This window comes from Cervus elaphus, chromosome 19 (assembly GCF_910594005.1).
Source record: "Cervus elaphus chromosome 19, mCerEla1.1, whole genome shotgun sequence".
Taxonomy (NCBI): domain Eukaryota; kingdom Metazoa; phylum Chordata; class Mammalia; order Artiodactyla; family Cervidae; genus Cervus; species Cervus elaphus.
Genome location: NC_057833.1, coordinates 48,938,937 through 48,960,363, shown reverse-complemented (window position 1 = coordinate 48,960,363; position 21,427 = coordinate 48,938,937). Strand labels below are relative to the sequence as shown.

Here is a 21,427-nt window from a genome sequence, read left to right as displayed (position 1 = left end):
CACTCTTATTCTTAGCTCTATGTTAAACTTATTTCAAGTCTAAAATACCGGTGACTAATGTGAACACCCGACTCCTGTGTTTCAGAACCGCCTAATGACGTTCTACACAAACTACAGTAAGGGCCCTGTTACTTGTTACCCGACTTGTGTAACAAACTGTTCGCTCTGTACAGACATTCTTTTCCTCTTTTTAATATTAACCTTACCAGTTTTAAAATATTTATCAGTAGGTTACTTGGTTCAGAATATTGTGAAAAATTCAGCTAGGAAATTATTCATAAAACTGTATTCTGTATTTTATTTTTCAAACAGCCAGTGTCCACATTTTAAATGCAGAATTTGCAAATATAAATTAGTCTAATAATTCAATTAAAAATAAAACAAAAACAAATTCCTTTAGTATCACAATACATAAAATGGTATTATAAATGCCAAATGGCAAGGTTTACTACATGACAATAATGTCAAGAAGCTTTGAAACTCATTAAACCTCTTAATGAATAGGTCAGTTTAAAGAACATTTCTCTGTTCCATGATTATGCATGAAACAAGCTTTCACTATATTATGAAGGCTCAGCAATTTATTCATGGCATAATATGGGGACAAGCAAAATTTTATTTTTACAATGACAATAAAAACCGCATTTAAACAACAACAAAAAATCCTCCCAATTGTTTAAAAACAATTCTTTTTGGAGGGTAAAATGTATTTTAAAATATATTGACTTACCGAATTTCAACTGCCAAGCTGCTGACCACTGATGTAAAAGTTTGTATTTAAAAATATCACAAACATCATTTAACAGTGAAAATTTCAATGGGATAAGTTTCATTGCAAAGCAATTTTCACCTGAGTAGACTTTGAAATTTAGTGCTCATATGTTTGGAGGGGGGAAAGAAAGACCCACTGGTGTCAGATACTGAGTTTGTAGTTCTTTCACAATGATTTCCCAGAGGGCTGAAGAAACATCAACTATTACCTTCCAGGACATATATGATGACCCCCCCCTTCCTCCAATAAATTTGTTCTGGCATTTTATAAATTCTCAGTATCCATATTCTTGTTTAACCACTTAAGCACAGCAACTCAAAATTCATTCAGTTCTATACAACAGTGTCTATATTATGTACATGTTTAATTATCAAGAGGAAATAGAAAATAAAATTTACAGTGATTGAGAAAGGGTCAGAAAATGGGATAGGAAAAGTAATACTGTATAATCAGAATATCCTATTATCCTACCAGTTTCAATGATAAGGTTTTTCCTTTATTAGTTGAAATACAAAGAAGGCATAGGGGATCCCAGGAAAATAACACTATATATCAGAAAATTCAACGTGCTCCACCATCAGGATTTCCATTACACATTTAATTTCTTCTGTACAATTTTTATAAACTTGTTTTTCTTTTCAAAGTCATCAGATTTCCAGATTAAATTCAGCACTACACAGTATGCCCTTGAAGTAAAATGAGGTTACCTGCTTTATTTGGATACCAAGTTCCCTTCCAGACAGCATTAAAATAAAGACAAGTAAGACTACACAGATAAAATCCAGTATAATTCAAATCCAACAATGAAAAATTTCCCCCATATTGTTGCAAAATTCTTTCTACTGAAATGCTTTGCTACAATAATAAAAAGCATACATTACATATAAAAGATACCAGTGTACTAAAAAGTGACAGAAGTGGACTAGCAAATCCTTCAAAGCACATTATATAAATGACTAGCATTTAAAAACATTTTCCTATAAAATGTAGGTCATATACATTTATAAATTGGCGAGTTTATTTCTAAAGCAGTGATGTGTGTGTGTTCAAATAGTTAGCTGTTCTGTACAGTATAATATCTACTCAATTCAAACTACAATAGGTTTGTCTTTCTTTGTATTAAGTTGAATAAATTCATCTGATCAGCTGAGAAACCAAGGTTGAAAAATAAGTATCTAAAAATCAAAGTAGAAAGTTCAGAATTGTTGAAATGTAGCTATGAAATATGAAGAGAACTATTTCACAATGGAGCTGAAGTCACCTCAAAACTTATGGGCTTGAATCTAAAACAGAAACAAATATTAAAATCCAAAGCAAACCACAAAGTTAGGTAGCAGTACAGAAGCAGGAAAAAAACCCACACCCCCTTCCTTCAGTGTGATGGGCACTGAGTTCTGCAGTCTTCCTCCATCGTGCAGAAGAGTGGTAAGGCCATTCAATGCTTAGTGAGAGTGAGTACAGATGAAGTCAGATTTAGCCTGTCTCCCCTGCAACTTCAATTATGCTGTGTAAACAGTGTTACGTTCCAAAAGGAGGAACAATGGAATTTGCTTATAAAAACTGATTAAAGATAATCATTATTAAATGAAATAAAGATAATAACTCTGAAATGTTTTTAGAACTTTCCTGATGCTACTTGTAAAGTTAGCACTGCTATGTATTATTGCTTACATACAGTACAACATCATATGCCTTCTAACATAAAGCAGTACTGTGATTTGTTTGTACATATTTACAGATTCTTAAAAACAAGCTGTAAAAACATTACATACTTTCAGACAATACAAATTAGCACATTGGTACTCACTTCAAAACAAATGGAATGCATAACATTAATAAAACATCATAAAGGAAGACTCACATAAAAGTCCTTGATTGTCAAGACACGTTTATATATAAACTCTAACTGTGCAGAATTAAAGATTCAATCATAGGTACATCCTTATTTGATGAACCATATTTACAGCATGGTATTGCATAAAAAAATAAAATAATGTTTACAGGGTTTTACTTTTTTATCCATTGGATTAAAGAAAGCAACAAACACAATAAGAAATGTTTGTCTGCTGTAGTTTTGTTTCCTACTAAAGTTTAAGTGAAAGAGGAAACATCCGTTTTTTATTTGCAGAATATAGCAAAAACAACTGGAAAATTATTTCCCTGAAATAAAGCAATTTGAAACGGAAAAAGTTTAAATTAAATTGCAGAGTCAAAAAGTTTCTCATCGATTATAATAGTGCTTCAAGTAAATATACTGTGAAAAAACGAGTTCTAGTTTAAAATGTTCTAAGTCTAAGAAATGTAGTTTTACAGTAATGCCTACTTTTAAGTTTCCCGGCTTTTTTTTTTTTTTAAACAGCCCTTTAAAAACCCAAATTAATAAAATGAAAGAAGTGGCAAAAGATCTAACCTAGCTGGCACTTTGCAAGCTTCTCTGGCCTGTGGAAATGAAAGCCTACCCTGAGCACAAGGCCTCTTTTGCCTCTCAGAACGAGAAAATTACCCGACCACTGGCAGTCCTCACTCAGCCAGAGCTAAGAGGATGGATTTCTGCGGTATCAACTAGAAAATCTGCAAGCAGATCCAAAAAATTTAAGAGCCACTTCAAATATTCTGAACTAAATGAAATATGTGTACAGTAAGTTAAAAAACACGCTTTTAGAAGATGTTCAAGAGATATTACTTCATCTAATGTGATCTGTTTCCAATCTTCAAATGTGAGAACAGGCCCTAAGAAAGCACACCTCGCTCACATTTCGCCAAGTTTTAAGGATGTAAGAGCATGTTTTCATAGAACAATTTGCTCACCAAAAGAAATGAAAAAACAAAACAAAACCCAAATTGCAAAAGGATATCCTCAATATTCTGATTTAAAGCAGCACAAAAGGCTACTTGCTTTCTCTATTAATGCCCAGATAGAAATTAGGTAACTTTCTGAAGCAAAATGGGGAAACCCAACTGTTGAGATGTTTATCATATGATGATAATATTAATACACGGTAACTCTGGTAGGCATGTAAAATTTCACAGTAAAGAGAGTAATGACTATACTTTAAGTGGTAAGTCAGTAAATTATGCCAAAGTATCATTTACCTCAAAATATGCTTCTAATGTGGTATAAAAGTCTGCCATTATGTAGATGTAAATAAATGAGGCGAACACAGAAATGCAACACCTGAACTTCTTTCTACTTGCATTGACTGCCACTTTCAAAGGCTTACTGCTCAGCAGTAGAGCCACATTCTAAAAACTGTGCTGGTGATGTTAACACAAACCAAAACCCCCACTTTATTCTGTACCAAGTTCTCAACAGAACAGAAATTCTGATCAGGCTCAAAACAAAAACAACTCAGGACATCAATGCCTACTATCACCCAATAAGTAGTATGAGAAAAGCACAAATGCCTATTCCTACAGAGAACACAGTTTCATTGTTAACATCTCGCCACAACTTCTTGAGGTTGTGATGTGCAACGCAAGACACACCATTCTAAAGAGTCAATAATGGCAAAACTTAAATATATACTTCAAAGAAGTCTAAAATTCTTGAAAAATTTGGCAGCAAAGAAAGCTGTCAAATGGGAAAGTTTCAAGCAAAGTTTAATAACCAAAGTATAGAGGAAACCACATTAAACATAATTTATATTCCTTATCATAAAATACCATATATTCAAAATAAATGTAAAAGATGTTAAGGTTAGATATTTCTTTGTTCCCTTTCTTTATGAGAACAGTCTTGGGATAACATTAAATAAAAGAAAAAATAATTTAAAATGTAGAACATTCTATACTGAAACAAAGACTGAAGATCTATAAGGCCAATATAAAAGCTAAAATGGAAATTAATAATAAAGTTGCATCTTCAAGGGGTTATTAATTTTAGATTACTGATGCTCTATCAGTATGTGTGCATTGTGACAAAGATGGTGGAAATTTAAAATAAAAAACCAAAAAGTTGGAACAAATTAAAGAGGATAATAAAATCAGTATAACTGTTATTTTCCAAAAATTAGAACTGTCCAATGTGTAACTCAAACCATCATTCTTTAGAAAAGTATATATATATATATATATATAAAATATGTATATATATAAAAGCACTATTTATTGTACCATGCTGTATTAAGACAAAATATTAAAAAAAACATTCGTGGTATAAGGATAAAGTCTGTAGTTTATTTAGATTTTGAAATGCAACAAAAGGTTTCCGATCACTCATCTAGCTGAAAAAGAAACTGTAGTTACTAGAATTAGTAAACACTTTTGGTTTGTAAAACTGTAATGAGCAGTGTTCATTAAAAAGTAACTCAAGATAAAATAAGCAATTAAAATGCCCATTTCTTTAGTTTCTCTGGATACTGTTTAATTATCCAATCTATCAAGATTCTAGAAAGAGAAGGATTAAACCAGATTTTACAGTTCCAAAGATACCCAATTTCCTTTTATTGCCAAAAATTAAAATTTTCAATTATGAGATGATTATGACACAACCATATCAAACCTAAAAATCTAAAATTTTTTTTTACTTTGAGAAATCAAAAATACCAAATAGATTCTAAGTGCTCTATGTTAACTGAAGTGTATATGTAAAGTAAAATACAATTAAGCTTTAAAACGTGGAATATACATTTTGTATAAGCATTATGTTCTTGGGAATGTAATCTACAGAGGATCTTCTTACTAAAACTTCAAAACCTTGATACTTGCACATGAAAAAATCATAAAAAATATCTAGGTACAACTGTACAAAGAAACTGACACCAATATGCATACTTCCATATAGAAGTGAATGCTTCAACAGTTATGTATTTTGGTAAAAGTTTTGAAAGTATGCATATTTTTTAAAGTAATTAGGCTTTTAAATAGTGGAGTCTTAGACTATCAGATTTTTATTACTTTTCTCAAAAAGAAAAAGTCAATATAATGCAAAATGAAAATCAAGGGTATATGGCATATCATTCTTTAAAAGGTGGTTTCTTTTTTCCCCTCATAGGACACACTAATTTATTTAAGCCATAATCTCTTGACATTTAAACTTTTAAGTTCACTCTGTCTGTAAAGTATACTCAGATTCCCTGCTGAAGTGCCATGACTATGCTGAAAAACTTAGAAACAGTATGAGTAAATTTCACACAATTACTAATCTCCTAAGAATGTACAATGATATCAGTTAGGAAACAATTGTGCGAAAGTCTTTTTTTTTTTTTTTCCTTTTCAACTTGGTGTAGGTGGAATAGCAAGTTTCTGATCTAAAACAAGTAATGCATTGCTTCTGTAAAGGTGACAACATGTAAGGCAGTTCAAAGAATGCTGACTAACCAAACAAAACGCAGTTATTGGATTATCTTGCTATTCATATCAGCTTAACTTGTTATAACGCATTGCTCTTAAATCTGTACAGCACTCCATTTTACACAGAGTAACCCCACTCTTGATTAATCTGTTCTAAAGTGCCAGTATTATTTACACATTTTTTTTTTAGCCAAAAGTCTGGCCAGTTGTAGCATCAGGTGAGGATGTCATCCCAGCTCTATTATCATTTACATTCACCAAGGGAAATTCTGGAAATTCAGCACTTGTCCCTGGTCCCCGAAGGTTCACCTGTCCATTGGCAGTGCTAAACTGAGTAGCTATTCCAGCTCTGGATCCATGATATGGAGCACGGAAGGGTTGTTCAAAAGAGCTCATTTGGTAAGCTTGGTGGACAGGCTGAGCCTCAGCTTTCTTCTGAGAAGTCACTTGATCCAAAAAGTCCTGTGTTGATGTGGCAGAAGCATGGTTTGTCTCATCACCTGAAAAGGGAAATGAGTGCTGTGAATCACCAACTATGAGTCCAAAGTGGGACTTATCCGGAGTTGTTCTTAGTGGAGAATTCATTCCTGATCGAAAGCTATTGATGGGCATGGCTGCATAGACTTGCTTGTCTATGGAAGAGAATGCTGGCTGATTTGGAAGGGTCTGGTTATCAGTCACAAAGTTAAGGCTCGGGCTATTCAAATAGGCATCATTTTGGCTAGTTCTGTCCAAAGCCTGCTGCAGAAACTTTGAGTATTCCTGCAACATGTTGGCTTTATCTGATGAGGATGCTTGGGAGCTTGATCCAACATTCTCCGACTGGGTAACCTCAGGTACTTCTGATGAATTTATTGATATGCTAGAAGTCACCTCAGTGTCCGCAACACTGAATGATATCTCATGCTGTCCATTAGCTTTATGGGAATAATGATCCAACAGAGTCTGTAGTACCTCATCTGGAATAACATTTTTGTCATGATTACTCTTTATCTCCACATTCAGTGCCTGTGAATCTAATATGGATGCTGTGGTACTCTCATCAATGACACTTGCCACAGCTGCTTGTGTTACAGAAGGCTGAGAAGCTATAGTGCCCACATTCAGCGCATACTCCCTACTATTGTTACTCGCTGCCTGAAGATACCGCTTCTTCTTCAAAAACTGCATGGCATCATCATAGTTAGTGCTACTGTGCACAGGTTTACTGGGCCCCTCTTGCAAATTGTCAACCTGGTCAATATCAGCATTGCCTTCTGAGTCCAGTAAAGCTTGTTTGTCCACAAGTTCAAAAGCATATTTTGAAACTTTGCTCTCTTCGTATGTGGATAAAGGTGAAATTGTTTGATTCTGCTCCAATGGCTGTTTCAGACTTCTCTTACTATTAATTTTTTTGAGAACCAACTTAGGTGGATGTATTTCTCCTGATGCATCTTCTAAATGCGATCCCCCAACTGAGGAATGTGGCATTTCCACAGCATACTCTGCTACCATATACTCATCTTTCACTTTAGTACTTGAAGAGTAAAGAGGCAAGTAATCATTTTTGTCTTTCTTCAGGTCAGATTTGTCCAAAGAACTCTCTTTGTCCATCCCAGAAGATTTTTTCTCAGTTTTCTGCCTTTTCTTTTTTGGCAGTGAGTTATCTTTTGGTGATGTAGAAAAGCCAGAATCTTCCTCGGATGTCAGAAGGCCACCTTTGATGGCACATCTGTTTAGTTTTTTATCATGATTTTCATGGCACATACGTTTATGTTTCAAAACACGATCTGTTCTGGAAAAATACTGTCGAATTCAAAGTTCAGAGAGAGTTTTTTGTTTTAGTTTTGTGTTTTGGTCAACCAAGAAAAGAAAAGAAAAAAAGCAATTAATATAAAGATAGATATAAGTGTAATAATATGAGCAACTCTAAACTAATTTCCTGAGCCAACTGTCTATTATTAATTGAATCAACAACAGTTAGGAAATTCTTCAAACAGCTTTACTAACACTGTCTAATTTAATTCTTTAGAATTATTTTATAACTGAATTCCAGAGAGAAAACTTTCAATGTCAGTCATGCCTCAATAAAGTGACTTTTTAAAAAATTCAAACCACATCTTACCTGTAAACAGTATTCACACTGGTAAGGTTTTTCTCCACTATGAGTTCTCTTATGCCTTTCCATATGATATTTTTGAATGAATCTCATACCACATTCATCACAGCGAAATGGTTTTTCACCTAGTATATGATACATAAAGTTTAAAACAAAACAAAAACTATGAAATATAAGTTAGTGAATTACTTTACTACAAGAATCTCTAATAAGTTACTTTACCACAAGAACGCTGCCATACTTTGTTCTTTTTAAATGACATAAGTCTTTATTCTAAATATATCTTCCAATTTATTTTGTCAAGAATATCTTGCTTTACAAAAATGAAAGAGTGGCACATGCCATTGAAAAGACAAGACTGAAAGCACACATACTCAATTTCCCAGCATTTTATTATATGTATACATAACATAGTCTTTCTACAGAGACTAGTATTACTAAGAACTTAACAGTAATATGAACAGGTCTCAGTAGAGTGGCTAACGTCTCTAATCTTTTTTTCAATCATACAAAAAATATTTTAGAGAAATTTTTGAAAAAGAAAAGGTTACCCATACACAGACCAACACAATTCTTGAGTATTATATCTTTTTAAATTCATATCTTTTCAAAGATATTGTGGTTAAATAAAATCTAAATCCTGAGAAAATATATTTTAAATCTAATTTATTAAAACATAAAACAAGTCACCTAATTAAACTTAAAAGCATCTTATGAAGATCTAAAAGTTTTTACTGATAAAGCCACAGCCTACATAAACAGAAGAAGTCACACAAGCCTACATAAACACAAGAAGTCACACCCTTCAACCTGTTTGGAAAACCACTGTTTCTACTTTTCATATAGTCAACAAAATTTTACTGAATTCTTCTCCTCTACCCATAATCCCTCTGTAAGAGGTTAAAAGTTTAAGACTTGTTACTTGTCCTCAAAGAGTTTATAACATAATTGGGAAAACATGATACAAATATTACAAAGGAATAACTAACAAAACTATATCCAGCTCTGGTTTACCTTTACAACTTTATAACCCACTAGCTCTCTTCTTGACCTTTTCCTCCAGTCAAATCGAAGAACCTACCATCCTCATGCTTTCCTACTTGTGCCTGTTTCATGCTGCTCCTAAAGTCCACTTCTGTGTTTTCAGGTACTACGCTTCCCTCCAGGACCAACCCATCTGCTCAAAGGGATATTCTGCCCTATTCTCCCAGAGGAAAGGTATTTATCTTCTTTGTTGTTGTTGTTCAGTTGCTAAGTGTCTGACTCTCTGCGACCTCTGGGACTGCGGGACTGCAGCACACGAGGCTTCCCTGTCCTTCACTATCCCCTGGAATTTGCTCAAACTCATGTCCATTGAGTCAGTGATGCTATCCAACCATCTCATCCTCTATCGTCCCCTTCTCCTCCTGCCTTCAATCTTGACCAGCATCAGGGTCTTTTCCAATGAGCTGCCTCTTCGCATCACATGGCCAAAGTACTGGAGCTTCAGCTTTTGCATCAGTCCTTCCAATGGATATCCAGAGTTGATTTCCGTGAGGACTGACTGGTTTGATCTCCTTACAGTCCAAGGGACTCTCGAGAGTCTTCTCCAACACCACAGTTCAAAAGCATCAATTCTTCGACACTCAACCTTCCTTATGGTCCAACTCTCACATCTGTACATGACGACTGGAAAAACCATAGCTTTGACTAGATGGACCCTTGTCAGCAAAGAGATGTCTCTGCTTTTTAATATGCTGTCTAGATGTATCACAGCTTTTCTTCCAAGGAACGCCTTTTCATTTCATTAAATTATCATCAAATTATCTTCTTTAACTTGCCACAGAACTGTAGCTGTACCTTTCCTAAGACACTCATTACTTTCATCTCAATAATTAGTCTACAACTCTACTCTTTTACTAAATTTCTTTAGGTCAGAATCAGGGCCCAAATTATCTTTATGTAGCTCATATTACTTTGGGCAATTTTTTAAGTGCCACATGAATGGCATAAAGGATTATTACAGAGGCTCATTAGTGGAAAAAAACATTATCATGAACTGGTATGATTTGGAAAAGTTTCTTGGAAGTGTCAGACTCTATACTGAGCAGTCATTAAAAAGATTGGGTATATGTGATTAAAGCCAAGAAAAGAATATTTAGTGGGGAATAACAGAGCAAGTAAGGGTTTAGATATTATAAGATATACTGGAGAATCACAACAAACTGTGAAAAATTCTTAAAGATATGGGAATATCAAACCACCTGACCTGCCTCCTCAGAAATCTGTATGCAGGTAAAGAAGCAACAGTTAGAACTGGACATGGAACAACAGACTGGTTCCAAATAGGGAAAGGAGTACATCAAGGCTGTATACTGTCACCCCGCTTTTTTAACTTACATGCATAGTACATCATGCAAAATGCCAGGCTGGATGAAGCACAAGCTGGAATCAAGATTGCCAGGAGATATATCAGTAACCTCAGATAGACAGATGACACCTCCCTTATGGCAGAAAGTGAAGAACTACTAAAGAGTCTCTTGATGTAAGTGAAAGAGGAGAGTGAAAAGGCTGGCTTAAAACTCAACATTCAAAAAAACAAGATCATGGCATTCAGTCCCATCACTTCATGGCAAATAGATGGGGAAACAATGGACACAGTGACAGACTTTATTTTCTTGGGCTCCAAAATCACTGCAGATGGTGACTGCGGCCATAAAATTAAAAGATGCTTGCTCCTTGAAGAAAAGCAATGACTAACCTAGACAGCATATTAAAAAGCAGAGACATTACTTTGCCAACAAAGGTCCATCTAGTCAAAGCTATGGTTTTTCCAGTAGTCATGTATGGATGTGAGAGTTGGACTATAAAGAAAGCTGAGTGCCAAAGAATTGATGCTTTTGAACTGTGGTGTTGGAGAAGACTCTTGAGAGCCCCTTGGACTTCAAGGAGATCAAACCAGTCAATTCTCAAGGAAATCAGTCCTGAATATTCACTGGAAGAACTGATGCTGAAGCTGAAACTCCAACACTTTGGCCACCTGATGCAAAGAACTGACTCATTGGAAAAGACCCTGATGCTGGGAAAGATTGAAGGCAGGAGGAGTAGGGGATGACAGAGGATGAGATGGTTGGATGGCATCACCAACTCGATGGACATGAGACTGAGCAAGTTCTGGGAGTTGGTGATGGACAGGGAGGCCTGCCATGCTGCAGCCCATGGGGTTGCAAAGAATTGGACACAACTGATGGACTGAACTGATACAGGAGAAATGGTGCCTAAGAAGAGACTTAAACTTGGCAATAAGTCAACTATTTGAAACTTTCAAGAATGCAGCTTCTGTAATTGCTATGGAGTTAACTAAATTTTAGGGCTGAAGGGTCTTTGCAATGACTTCAAACTGTCCTCCTGGGAGCTCCACAGAGGCCCCCAAAGGCTAATATGGCAAATGGCTCTAAGCTTCCACCCAGAATTCAGGAGCAAATAGCTCCACTTCTGTACACAGGGGGTCTGAGTAAGGACACCAAGGGTTTAGAGACTAGAATGAAGAACCTAACATAACTAACCTCTACCAATTTACTTATCATTACAAAAACAAAGTCCAGAAAAGTTAAGGTACTTGTCCAACAAAAGCTGGGAGAGAAGAGCACTTACTTAGAAGCTTCAAAGTGAAAGAAATGAGAAAAAGGAGGTGAGAATAGACAATCCACTCAAGACTAAGAACTGTTAAGGGTGGGGAACTTAAACTAAAACTGAAATGGACTATTATGGTGACTAATCAAAAGAACAAGATCTCAGAGAAAGTAGGATGAAAAAGGAGAATACAAGTATTATTTTTTAAAAGGTAAGAATAGATGCATATTTTGAAGTAAAAAGATGTATATGATAGAAAACATTAAGATCAGAAGTTAATTAAGATCATTTTTCAAAAGTGAGAGAGGATAAAGGGAAAATTAGTGAATGAGTTAGAATTCAATTAATTCTCCATGATAAGACTTTAATATTGTTAATAATGATATAACACCTCACACTGGTCAAAGTAGAAGCTGACAAACTGATCCTAAAATTCAAATGGAAATGCAAGGGATTCAGAACAGCTAAAGCAATTTTGAAAAAGAAAACTCAGATTTCCCAACTTCAAAACTTACAGCCAAAGGCATAAGGAGACATACATATGAAAGAATAGAACTGAGAGTCTAAAAATAATCTTTACATTTACAGTTAACTGACTTTTCATTATAGTCGCCAAGATACTTCAGTGGGGAAAAAGTCCTTTCAACAATAATACTGGGACAACTTGATGCCTATATGCAAAAGAATGGGATTGGACCTCAACTTCACATTGCATATAAAAATTAACTCCAAATAGATCATAGGCCTAAATGTGAAAACTACAACTATAAAACTCTTTAATATATGAATAACTCTTGACTTTAGATTATGTAGGCAATGACTTCTTAGATACCACACCAAAAGCATAAGCAACCAAACAAAAAATAAATAAAATATACCTCATCAAAATGAACCTTTGTTCTTCGAAGGACAGTATCAAGAAAGTGAAAAGACAAAATGCTGTGGTAGCTGCTGTGAGAAATAGTTTGCTGAAATGTTAAACTTAGAAGAATTACCATACAAGCCAACAGTTCTACTCCTAGGTATACACCCCAAAGAACTGAAAGCAAGTATTCATTCAGAGATTTGTATACCAATGCACATAACAGCATTATTCACAACAAACAAAAGATGAAAACAACCCACGGGTCCATCAACAGATGAACAAATAAACAAAATGTGATATATACAGAAGATGGAATATTTTTCAGCCACAAAAAGAAATAAAATTCTGACACATGAATGAACCTTGAAGAAATTATACTAAGAGAAAGAAGCTAGACAAAAAAAGAACAAATACTGAGTGATTCCATTTATATGAAATACCTAGAATAGGCAAATTCACAGGGATAGAAAATAGAGTAAAGGTTACCAGGGATTGGAAGAGAGAGGAAAGGAGGGTTATTGCTTAATGGCTACAGGTTTTTGTTTGTGTATAATTTTGTTACACAATGTCATAAATGTACTTCATGCCACTACACTGCATCCTTAAAAATGATTAAAATGGTAGATTTAGTTACAGTTTTTTTTTCTTATAAGGTGAAAAGACAACCCTGGAATGGGATGAAATATTTTCAAATCATGTTTCTGAAAAGGGATGTGTAACTAGTGTATTAAAAAAGCAATCCAAAAACCACTTACAACTCAACAGTAAAAAGACAAACTATCTAATAACAAGCAATGGATCTGAACAGACAGTTCTCCAAAGAAAATACACAAAAGCCAATAAGTACATAAAAAAATGCTCAACATCCTTATTTATTGTGAGTGTGAGTGAAGTTGCTGTCGTGTCCGACTCTTTGCGACCCCATGGACTGTAGCCTATCAGGCTCCTCCATCCATGGGATTTTACAGGCAAGAGTACTGGAGTGGGTTGCCATTTCCTTCTCCAGGGGATCCTCCCGACCCAGGGATTGAACCTGGGTCTCCCGCGTTGCAGGCAGACGCTTTACTGTCTGAGGCACCAGGGAAGTCCCTTCCTTACTTATTAGGGAAATGCAAATCAACATCACAATGAGATACCACTTCATACCCAACAGGACAATTACAGTAGAAAGGACAATAATAACAAGTGTTAGCGTGGATGCAGAGAAACTGGAATTCTCATGCTTGGGTGGTAGGATTGTCAAGTGGTGCAGCATCTTTGGAAAACAATTTTGCAGATCCTTAACATGTTAAACATAGAGTTACCATACCATATAGCTCAGTAATTCCACTCCAAAGCATACACCCGAGAGTACTAAAACATTATTTCCACACAAAAACAAATATTCATAACAGCATTATTCATAACAGTCAGAAAGTAAAAACAACCCAAATGTCCCTTAATAGAATAAAAAAAACATGGTATATTCATACATGGAACACCATTCAACTACAAAAAGGAATAGAAGTACACGCCGCAACATGAATGAACTTTTAAAACAGTATGCTAAGTGAAAGGAGTTAGGCAAACAGACCACCTACTGTGTGATTCCATTCAGTATGAAATGTCCCTAACAGGGAAATCCACAGAAATAGAAAGTAGATTAAAGATTGCCTAGTGCTGGGAGGAATGGGTACAGCATTTTAGAATGGTGAAGGTTATTCTAACTTAGAACAGACTGTTAAGACTCCTGTGACAGTTGTACAACTCTGTCAGTATACTATAAACTACTGAATTGCACACTTTAAAGGGATGGGGGTTCTGACACTGTTAATTATATTTCAATAAAGTTGCAAATTTATATACTGCATGTTAACACAACTGACATCATGCAAAATGAGTAAGATTATTTCTTCCCGCAAGGAGCTAACAATTGAATTGAAAATAAATTAACTGGAGAAAAATCATGCTTGAATTATTAACAATTAACTATGTAATAATTAACTATGTATTAGTACATGTGGGGTACAAAATGGCAACCCCGATGGGCTACAGTCCATGCGGCTGCAGTCGGACATGACTAAGTGACAGTCACTCACACACACACACACATTAATACATGATCAAGAATTAAAAGCTCATTTAACTAGAAGCAACATTAACAAACTTAAACAAAAAGGTACTAGAAACATTAATACCTTAAAAGAAATTTGTACAAATGTTCCCTTGTTGCTTAAAAAACAACAAAAAACAAAACAAAAACAAACAACTTTCTCAGCCCCCTAAACAGAACAATTTCGATGGCCAAGTCAGCCAGGATTAATGTAGACACAAATTTATCTTCCATAGTCATTTACTTTTTGAGTATTCACTTTTGATATACTTATTTCTAATCCTTTGTCTGTTTTCTCCTTTAATATTTTCCTTTTTCACTGTATCATCTTTCTTCACATCTTTTTCTCCCATTTTCCCCCCTCTTCTTCTCTCACTTTTTAACTAGCCATTCCAGAAATAAGACTTTTTAAAATTTAAGTTTTGTCACTTAAGGATCCTTCTTTGTTTACGGATTAGATCACATACTTAAATGGTTAAAAAAAAAAAAAAAAAGCCACACAAAAATACAAAACAATACAGAGAAGTATATGGGAAAAAGTTTTCCTCCTATCTTTGCCCCTCCATTGGTATCCACATTTACTTGTTGGTGGTCTGTTTCCTTCCAGTTTCTTGACACAAGCATAAAGAAAAAGAAGTATACATTCTTTATAATTTTCTCTCTTTCCTATGTGAATACAGCATATTTTATTATGTTTAGAGATCTTGTCAGTAGAAAAAGAATTAGTTCATTTGTTCTGACAACTGATATCTTTCACTGATGGACTTACAATTTATTTAACCAGTCCCTTATTATTTCCAGATATTTCCTATCATAAATAATGCTGTAATAGATACTCTGTCAATATATTAATTCATACATTCACAGGTACATTTGTAGGGTAAATTCTCAGAAACAGAATTCCTGATTAAATAATAAAAATATTTGTGATTCTGAAATACACTGCCAAATTGGTCTCCATGGAGATATTAATGTATATTTCACCACCCATGTATGAGTGACTGTTTCCCTATAACCCTGCCATATACTACTATGTTGTTAAACGTCTTGATGACTTCAAATCTAATACATGAAAAACCAGTATTTCAGTATGAGGTTGACCATCTTATATGTCGTTTTTCTATGAACTGTCTATATCTATCTTTCACCTTTTATTTTTTTAAACTAGGTTGCTGATCTTTCTTGTGATGATTTATAAGAGCTTTATTAAAGAGACTGGTCTTTTGACTGTATAAGTTCTAAAACTATTTTCTGTGGGTTTTTTTGGTGCACAACTCTTTGTGACCGTATGGACTGAGGCCACCAGGCTCCTCTGTCCATGGGACTCTCCAGGAAAGAATATACTGGAGTGGGGTGCCATGCCCTCCTCCATGGGATCTTCCCCACCCAGGGACTGAACCCGCATCTCTCATGTCCCCTAAAATGGCAGGCAGGTTCTTTACCATTAGTGCCACCTTCACATAGATGAATTATCAAACATTTATTTTATAGATATTAAATTTTGAGTACTTTCAGAATTTTCCCGTTCCAATCTGTCCATATTTTTAATGACACATAGGTAGTTTCATCTTTTACATTAAATGTGATACATTTGGAGTTCATCCTGAGGTAGAATGTGATGGATAAAACTCTGTCTTTCCAGATGGCTATCCTGGTTTTCCAACATAATTTACTGCAAGGTTCAGCTTTACTTGATCACTTTTTTATCATAATCATACACTAGTAAGTTCTACAGGTCTATTTCCAGACTTTATATTCTATTCTACCAGACTATTAATAAGCCAGAACCAACATATTTTAGTTTTTAAGACTTTATGATATACTCTATCATTTGGTAGGACTAATCACTCTACATGCTTCAGTCCATGGGGTTGTAGAGTCGGACGTGACTTAGTGAGTGAACAACAATCCCCCTCATTGTTCTTCTTTTATTTTTCTCTGGTTTGTCTTATTTGTCCATTTTTCAAAACACTTTTGAATTAGCTTGTCTAATATCTGGGGTGAGAGGAAGGGACAGTTGTCTGAAATGTTTAACTTGGGGAAAACTGATACACGTTATGAGCTTCATGAAGTTGCCTCTTCTAACTGAAAAAAACACAGGGAAAGGGGATAAAGTTTTATTCTGTGTTCTCAATAGACTTTTAATAATTTCCCAATATGGAATTTTCCATATTTCTTATTGTGATATTAAAAAAGGGTTATTTTCTTCCATTATATCTTCTACTGTGTTATTTACATACAAAGTATATGGTTTTCGACAGTTTTAGTGAATTTGCTGGTTTGCAGTCATTTTCAGTTGACTCTCATGCGTTTTCCAAGTTTACAATAATATTGTTTGCACAGTGTTATTTTTAACCTATAATATTTTTCTCTTGCCACTTCTGTTGGCTACTATTCTCAAATATTATGTTAAAAATAATGGTGATAATGTGCTCTGTATCTTCTTCCCAACTTTGGTACTTTCGTATATCTCTTAAATAGAAATGAAAATAAAATGACTGGTAAATATTTCCTTAAGAAACACAAAAACACTTAAGATAAATTTCTTTAGGAGAAAAACCCCTTTGTTGTTTCTCCCTTAAGAACCAAAGCCTCTCTACTGGAAAAGGAAGACAATGTATACAGCACTTGAGTCACTTTATTAAGGTGAACAGGAAAGGTTTGTTTACATGAAAAACACCAAGAATTTTGTAAATACTGTTTGCAATTCAGGAAAGCAATAACACGGGAAGAAGAAAAAAATCTCAAGCTGTTCTACTAATGATAATTTTCCAATACCCAAGGAGCCTGGAGTTTCATTTTTACCAGTTATCAATGAGACTACGTTGCAGTGGTTTTTTTTTCCCACTGCAGTGTTTCTTCCTGGTAACCTGACACCGAGTTGTTAAAGGGTAAGAATTCTTACTTAAAATATGTGTAAATATTAGGGGAAATTATATACAAGAAACTGATAAGGACGTAAGTTTTATGAACAAAATAGCTCACAATGACTTAATATATTAATCTGACTTTTGGTAGTTTCAACTAATCTGCTTCTTCCTCTTCAACCATTCTAATCTGGCTTCTGTACTTACTTAATCAAAACGGTTGTGTAGATCACCTTCAGGTTACTAAATACAACCAAATCTTTTCAGTTACCATAGGAGACCTCTCAGCAGGATTCAATTCAGGTGATCCCTTTCTTTTTCCTTGACTTCTATGACATTCCTGCCCTTTCAACCTCTCTTAACTGCTCCTTCTCAATCAATGCTGTTTCCAGTTCACTCTCCTCCCTACAACCATGAAATATTTTAGTTCTTTATGGCTTCCTTCTAAACTCCTTGTTCTTCTCCTTCTATATCCTTTTCTTTGGCAAGAAGGGAAACTCATCAATTTCCACTGCTTTAATTATTCTCAACTCCGAGCTCCAGATCATGCATCCAAATTGCCTACACTTCTACTGCCTACACTCAGGGATCTCACACATATGATATTACACACTAGTGATCTTCAACCCACAGCTTAGTTCTTATCCAGACTCCCTCTTTGTATCAATTCTTACTTAAAATATGGGTAAATATGAGGGAATTAATGCATCTAGTTTTGCAAGCTAGAGGCCTACACAACTTTTCTCTTCTACCCCCTCCATATTCAACTGGTTAACACATTACTGACCAACTGATTCTACCTACTAAGTACCTGTCAAATCTGCCCACTTCTTTCCGTTACTTCCCACTGTCATCACCCAAGTCCAAGATACTCTAATCTTCTGGCATGGACTACTATATAATATCCTCCTAACAGGAGTGTCTTTGTGATTCACTCTTGTCTCTTTCCAATTCCACACCACAGCTAGACTTTGTTAACATTAAGTAAATATGATCATGTATAAAGCCTACAGTTCCTAGGATCAATACACACACACGTGTGGTAGCCCATTACCATCTGGTCCCTGTATCTTTCTCTCATATCTGATCATTCTTTACAATACTCCTCTTCACCTTCTGAGCGCTAGTCAAAGCCTTCTTTCAATTCCTAGTACTGTCATGCTTTTCCTCCCCCCAGGATCATTTTCTCCTATAACTCCTCCCCCAAACCAATTCTTCATCATGATAGTGAATCTAAAGTGCTTTACACTCAAGAAATAGTACCTACTGTTCTTAGTAATCAGAATGAAAATGGCAATCATTTTAATAATGAAGTCTTCATAACATCTAGGTCAAAATACTTATATTATTTAGATATTATGACATCAAATATAAAATATATAATATTATAATATTTAGGTATTACGATATCTATGAATATGTTCACATGGCCTAGTAATACATACTTGGTAACAGAAGGGATTTTCTATCTTTAATAAGTCATAAAAGCAGAGAAAATAAAATTTACAAGTACAGCACATATTATGCTAATCAAAAAAGACTATTCATTACTATGAGAACCACTATAAGTACTTAAGATTATAGATTCTAGAACCAGACTGGCTGGGTTTTAGTGCTAGTCTCAGCATTTCTTAACTGTGAGACATTGAACATGTTATTTAGACTCTTCTAGATATTCTCATCTGTAAAGTGAAAATATTAATAAAACACATATTGGAGCCAAATGTTAAATGAGATAACCTGTGTGAGTAACTAGTCTTTGCTTAAGAAAAATCTAGCAAATTTTAATAGCTCAATAAATATGAGCTATTAAAAACACAACTTAAGAGGCTGATGTAAATGATTATCATTATATTAACATATTGATTACAGTTAAAACCCAGTGACTGGGCTATATATCCCAAATGAAAATATCCTTAAGCTTAGACAGACAATTCAGGAAAACAGGAAACAAGGAGGATTACTGAAATAATTATATAGAAACATAATCACACTCCCAGTAACTTGCTTAAAACTTCAGAGCATATAAGAAATAAGAAGGTCACTTACTGCATGATTAAATTTATTTAACATTTTCAAAATGGCACAACTATAAAGATGGAAAACACATTAGTGTTTGTCAGGAGCTAATTATGGAGGAGAGGGAGTGAAAGAAGTCATGTGTGACTGTAAACAGATAGTACAAGGAAACTTTCTATAATAAGATGAAGGTACCAGTAAAATTAAAAAAAAAAAACAAACAAACAAACAAAAAGAAATAAGAATATCCTTGGCATATAGGAGGTCAGAAAGTTCATTTAAGAACCCACATACTATGCAGGAAACTATATATATATGTGTGTGTGTGTGTGTGTGTGTGTGTATTATGTGCATATATATTTATTTATTTTTTGGTTATGCTGCATGGCATGGATATGGAATCTCAGTTCCCCAACTAGGAACTGAACCCATGCCCCCTGCATTAGAAGCATGGAGTCAACTACTGGATTGCCAGGGAAGTCCCAGGAACTATATTTCATACGAAATCATCTGAGACTAAAACCACAACCCATGAAGTACAAATTATGTTATTAAATAAAAACTGTGAAATTGCCACAGTAACATGAAGCAGTGTCAGTTAAAATGGTAAAAATCCAAAAGGCCTTAAGTTAACTAATGACAGGAGTAATTTTTGTGGGTAACAAATTTTTTAAACCCCACTTTGCGATAAGTATAGAACAGTTTCAGGAAGAAATTTCAATGCCTGCATTTTCAACTTTAGAAGAAACTCTGGCAATGTTTGCCCATTTTAAAACAACACCCTGGAGACACCATCTCCCCCCACGAAAGAAAACGAAGAAGGAATTGTTTCATTTTTTTCTGGGCTCCTTTTCTTTGGTAGAGCTAAGAACTTATACATTTATAGCGTATTGTTTTAAATGCTCTAGCTTCCTTAGAATGAAATAGCAAATGACAAGTGGGAAACTATGTTTTAGGCTACCATAGATTAGATTTTAGATTCCTTTTTTGAGACAAACAACACTAAAAAATTATCAATTACCTCTATCCAGTAAAAGCAACATCCCTAATGCATTATACAAATTTTTTAAAATCTGAAAGCTGGTCTAGGAACCATTTGAAGAAAACAAAACAAAATCAAAACAACAAACACTGTCCTAATTCTGAAAATAAGTGATCATCATATAACTATGGCAATTTCTACATTTCATTTTTCTGTCAGCCAATATACAACTTATACTAATATCTAAGCATTTTAACACTAAGTAACTGATGTCCCAATTATGGCACCTAGAAAAACTTAAAGTAATATTAATTAACGATAAATACCATCCAAATGCGGCATATGTTGTTGTTAAGTCTCTTAGTTGTGTCCAACTCTTTGTGACCCCATGGACTGCAGCATAGCTGCCAGGATTCCCTGTCTTTCATCATCTTGCAGAGCTTGGATATGTAACATATGTAACTACTTTCTATTTATTTAAAAAACTAATGCAGACTATCACACAAGTCTATCTTTCACATATGTGGTTAAAAATTTTTTAAATTAGTAAAATGGCTGGAAAGATATCCTTACTAAAAAGAAATTTAAGTTAGAATCTCAAAATGTAAAAGACATTTAAAATAGCAGTGAGCTAACATCCTGACTTACAAACATTTTAAATTAGTCCATCTATTTTAGAACTTAACATAAATCCCTAATTTCTAGCTACTTCTTGAAAAAAGTGTTCTAGAATAAAGTTCAACAGTTAAGACTACATTAAGAATCAACAGACTCTATCATTTTACTTTAATCGTTCAGTTGTGTCCGACTCTTTGTGACCCCATGAAT

The 21,427-nt window shown here is 34.5% G+C and overlaps 1 protein-coding gene across 7 annotated transcripts in view; it reads right to left on the bottom strand.

Annotated features, from left to right (window-relative positions):
* Positions 1-271: 271 nt before the first annotated feature.
* ZNF148 (zinc finger protein 148) overlaps positions 272-21,427 on the bottom strand; it is a 142,218-nt gene continuing 121,062 nt past the window's right edge. For all 7 annotated transcript variants that reach the window (XM_043875412.1, XM_043875411.1, XM_043875408.1 and 4 more), the window contains 2 exons: positions 8,169-8,287; positions 272-7,849 (listed from right to left, as the gene is read on the bottom strand). In XM_043875412.1, coding sequence (XP_043731347.1) covers positions 6,251-7,849; positions 8,169-8,287 — 1,718 coding nt within the window. In that variant the 3' untranslated portion in view covers positions 272-6,250. The remainder of the gene's footprint in view (positions 7,850-8,168; positions 8,288-21,427) is intronic.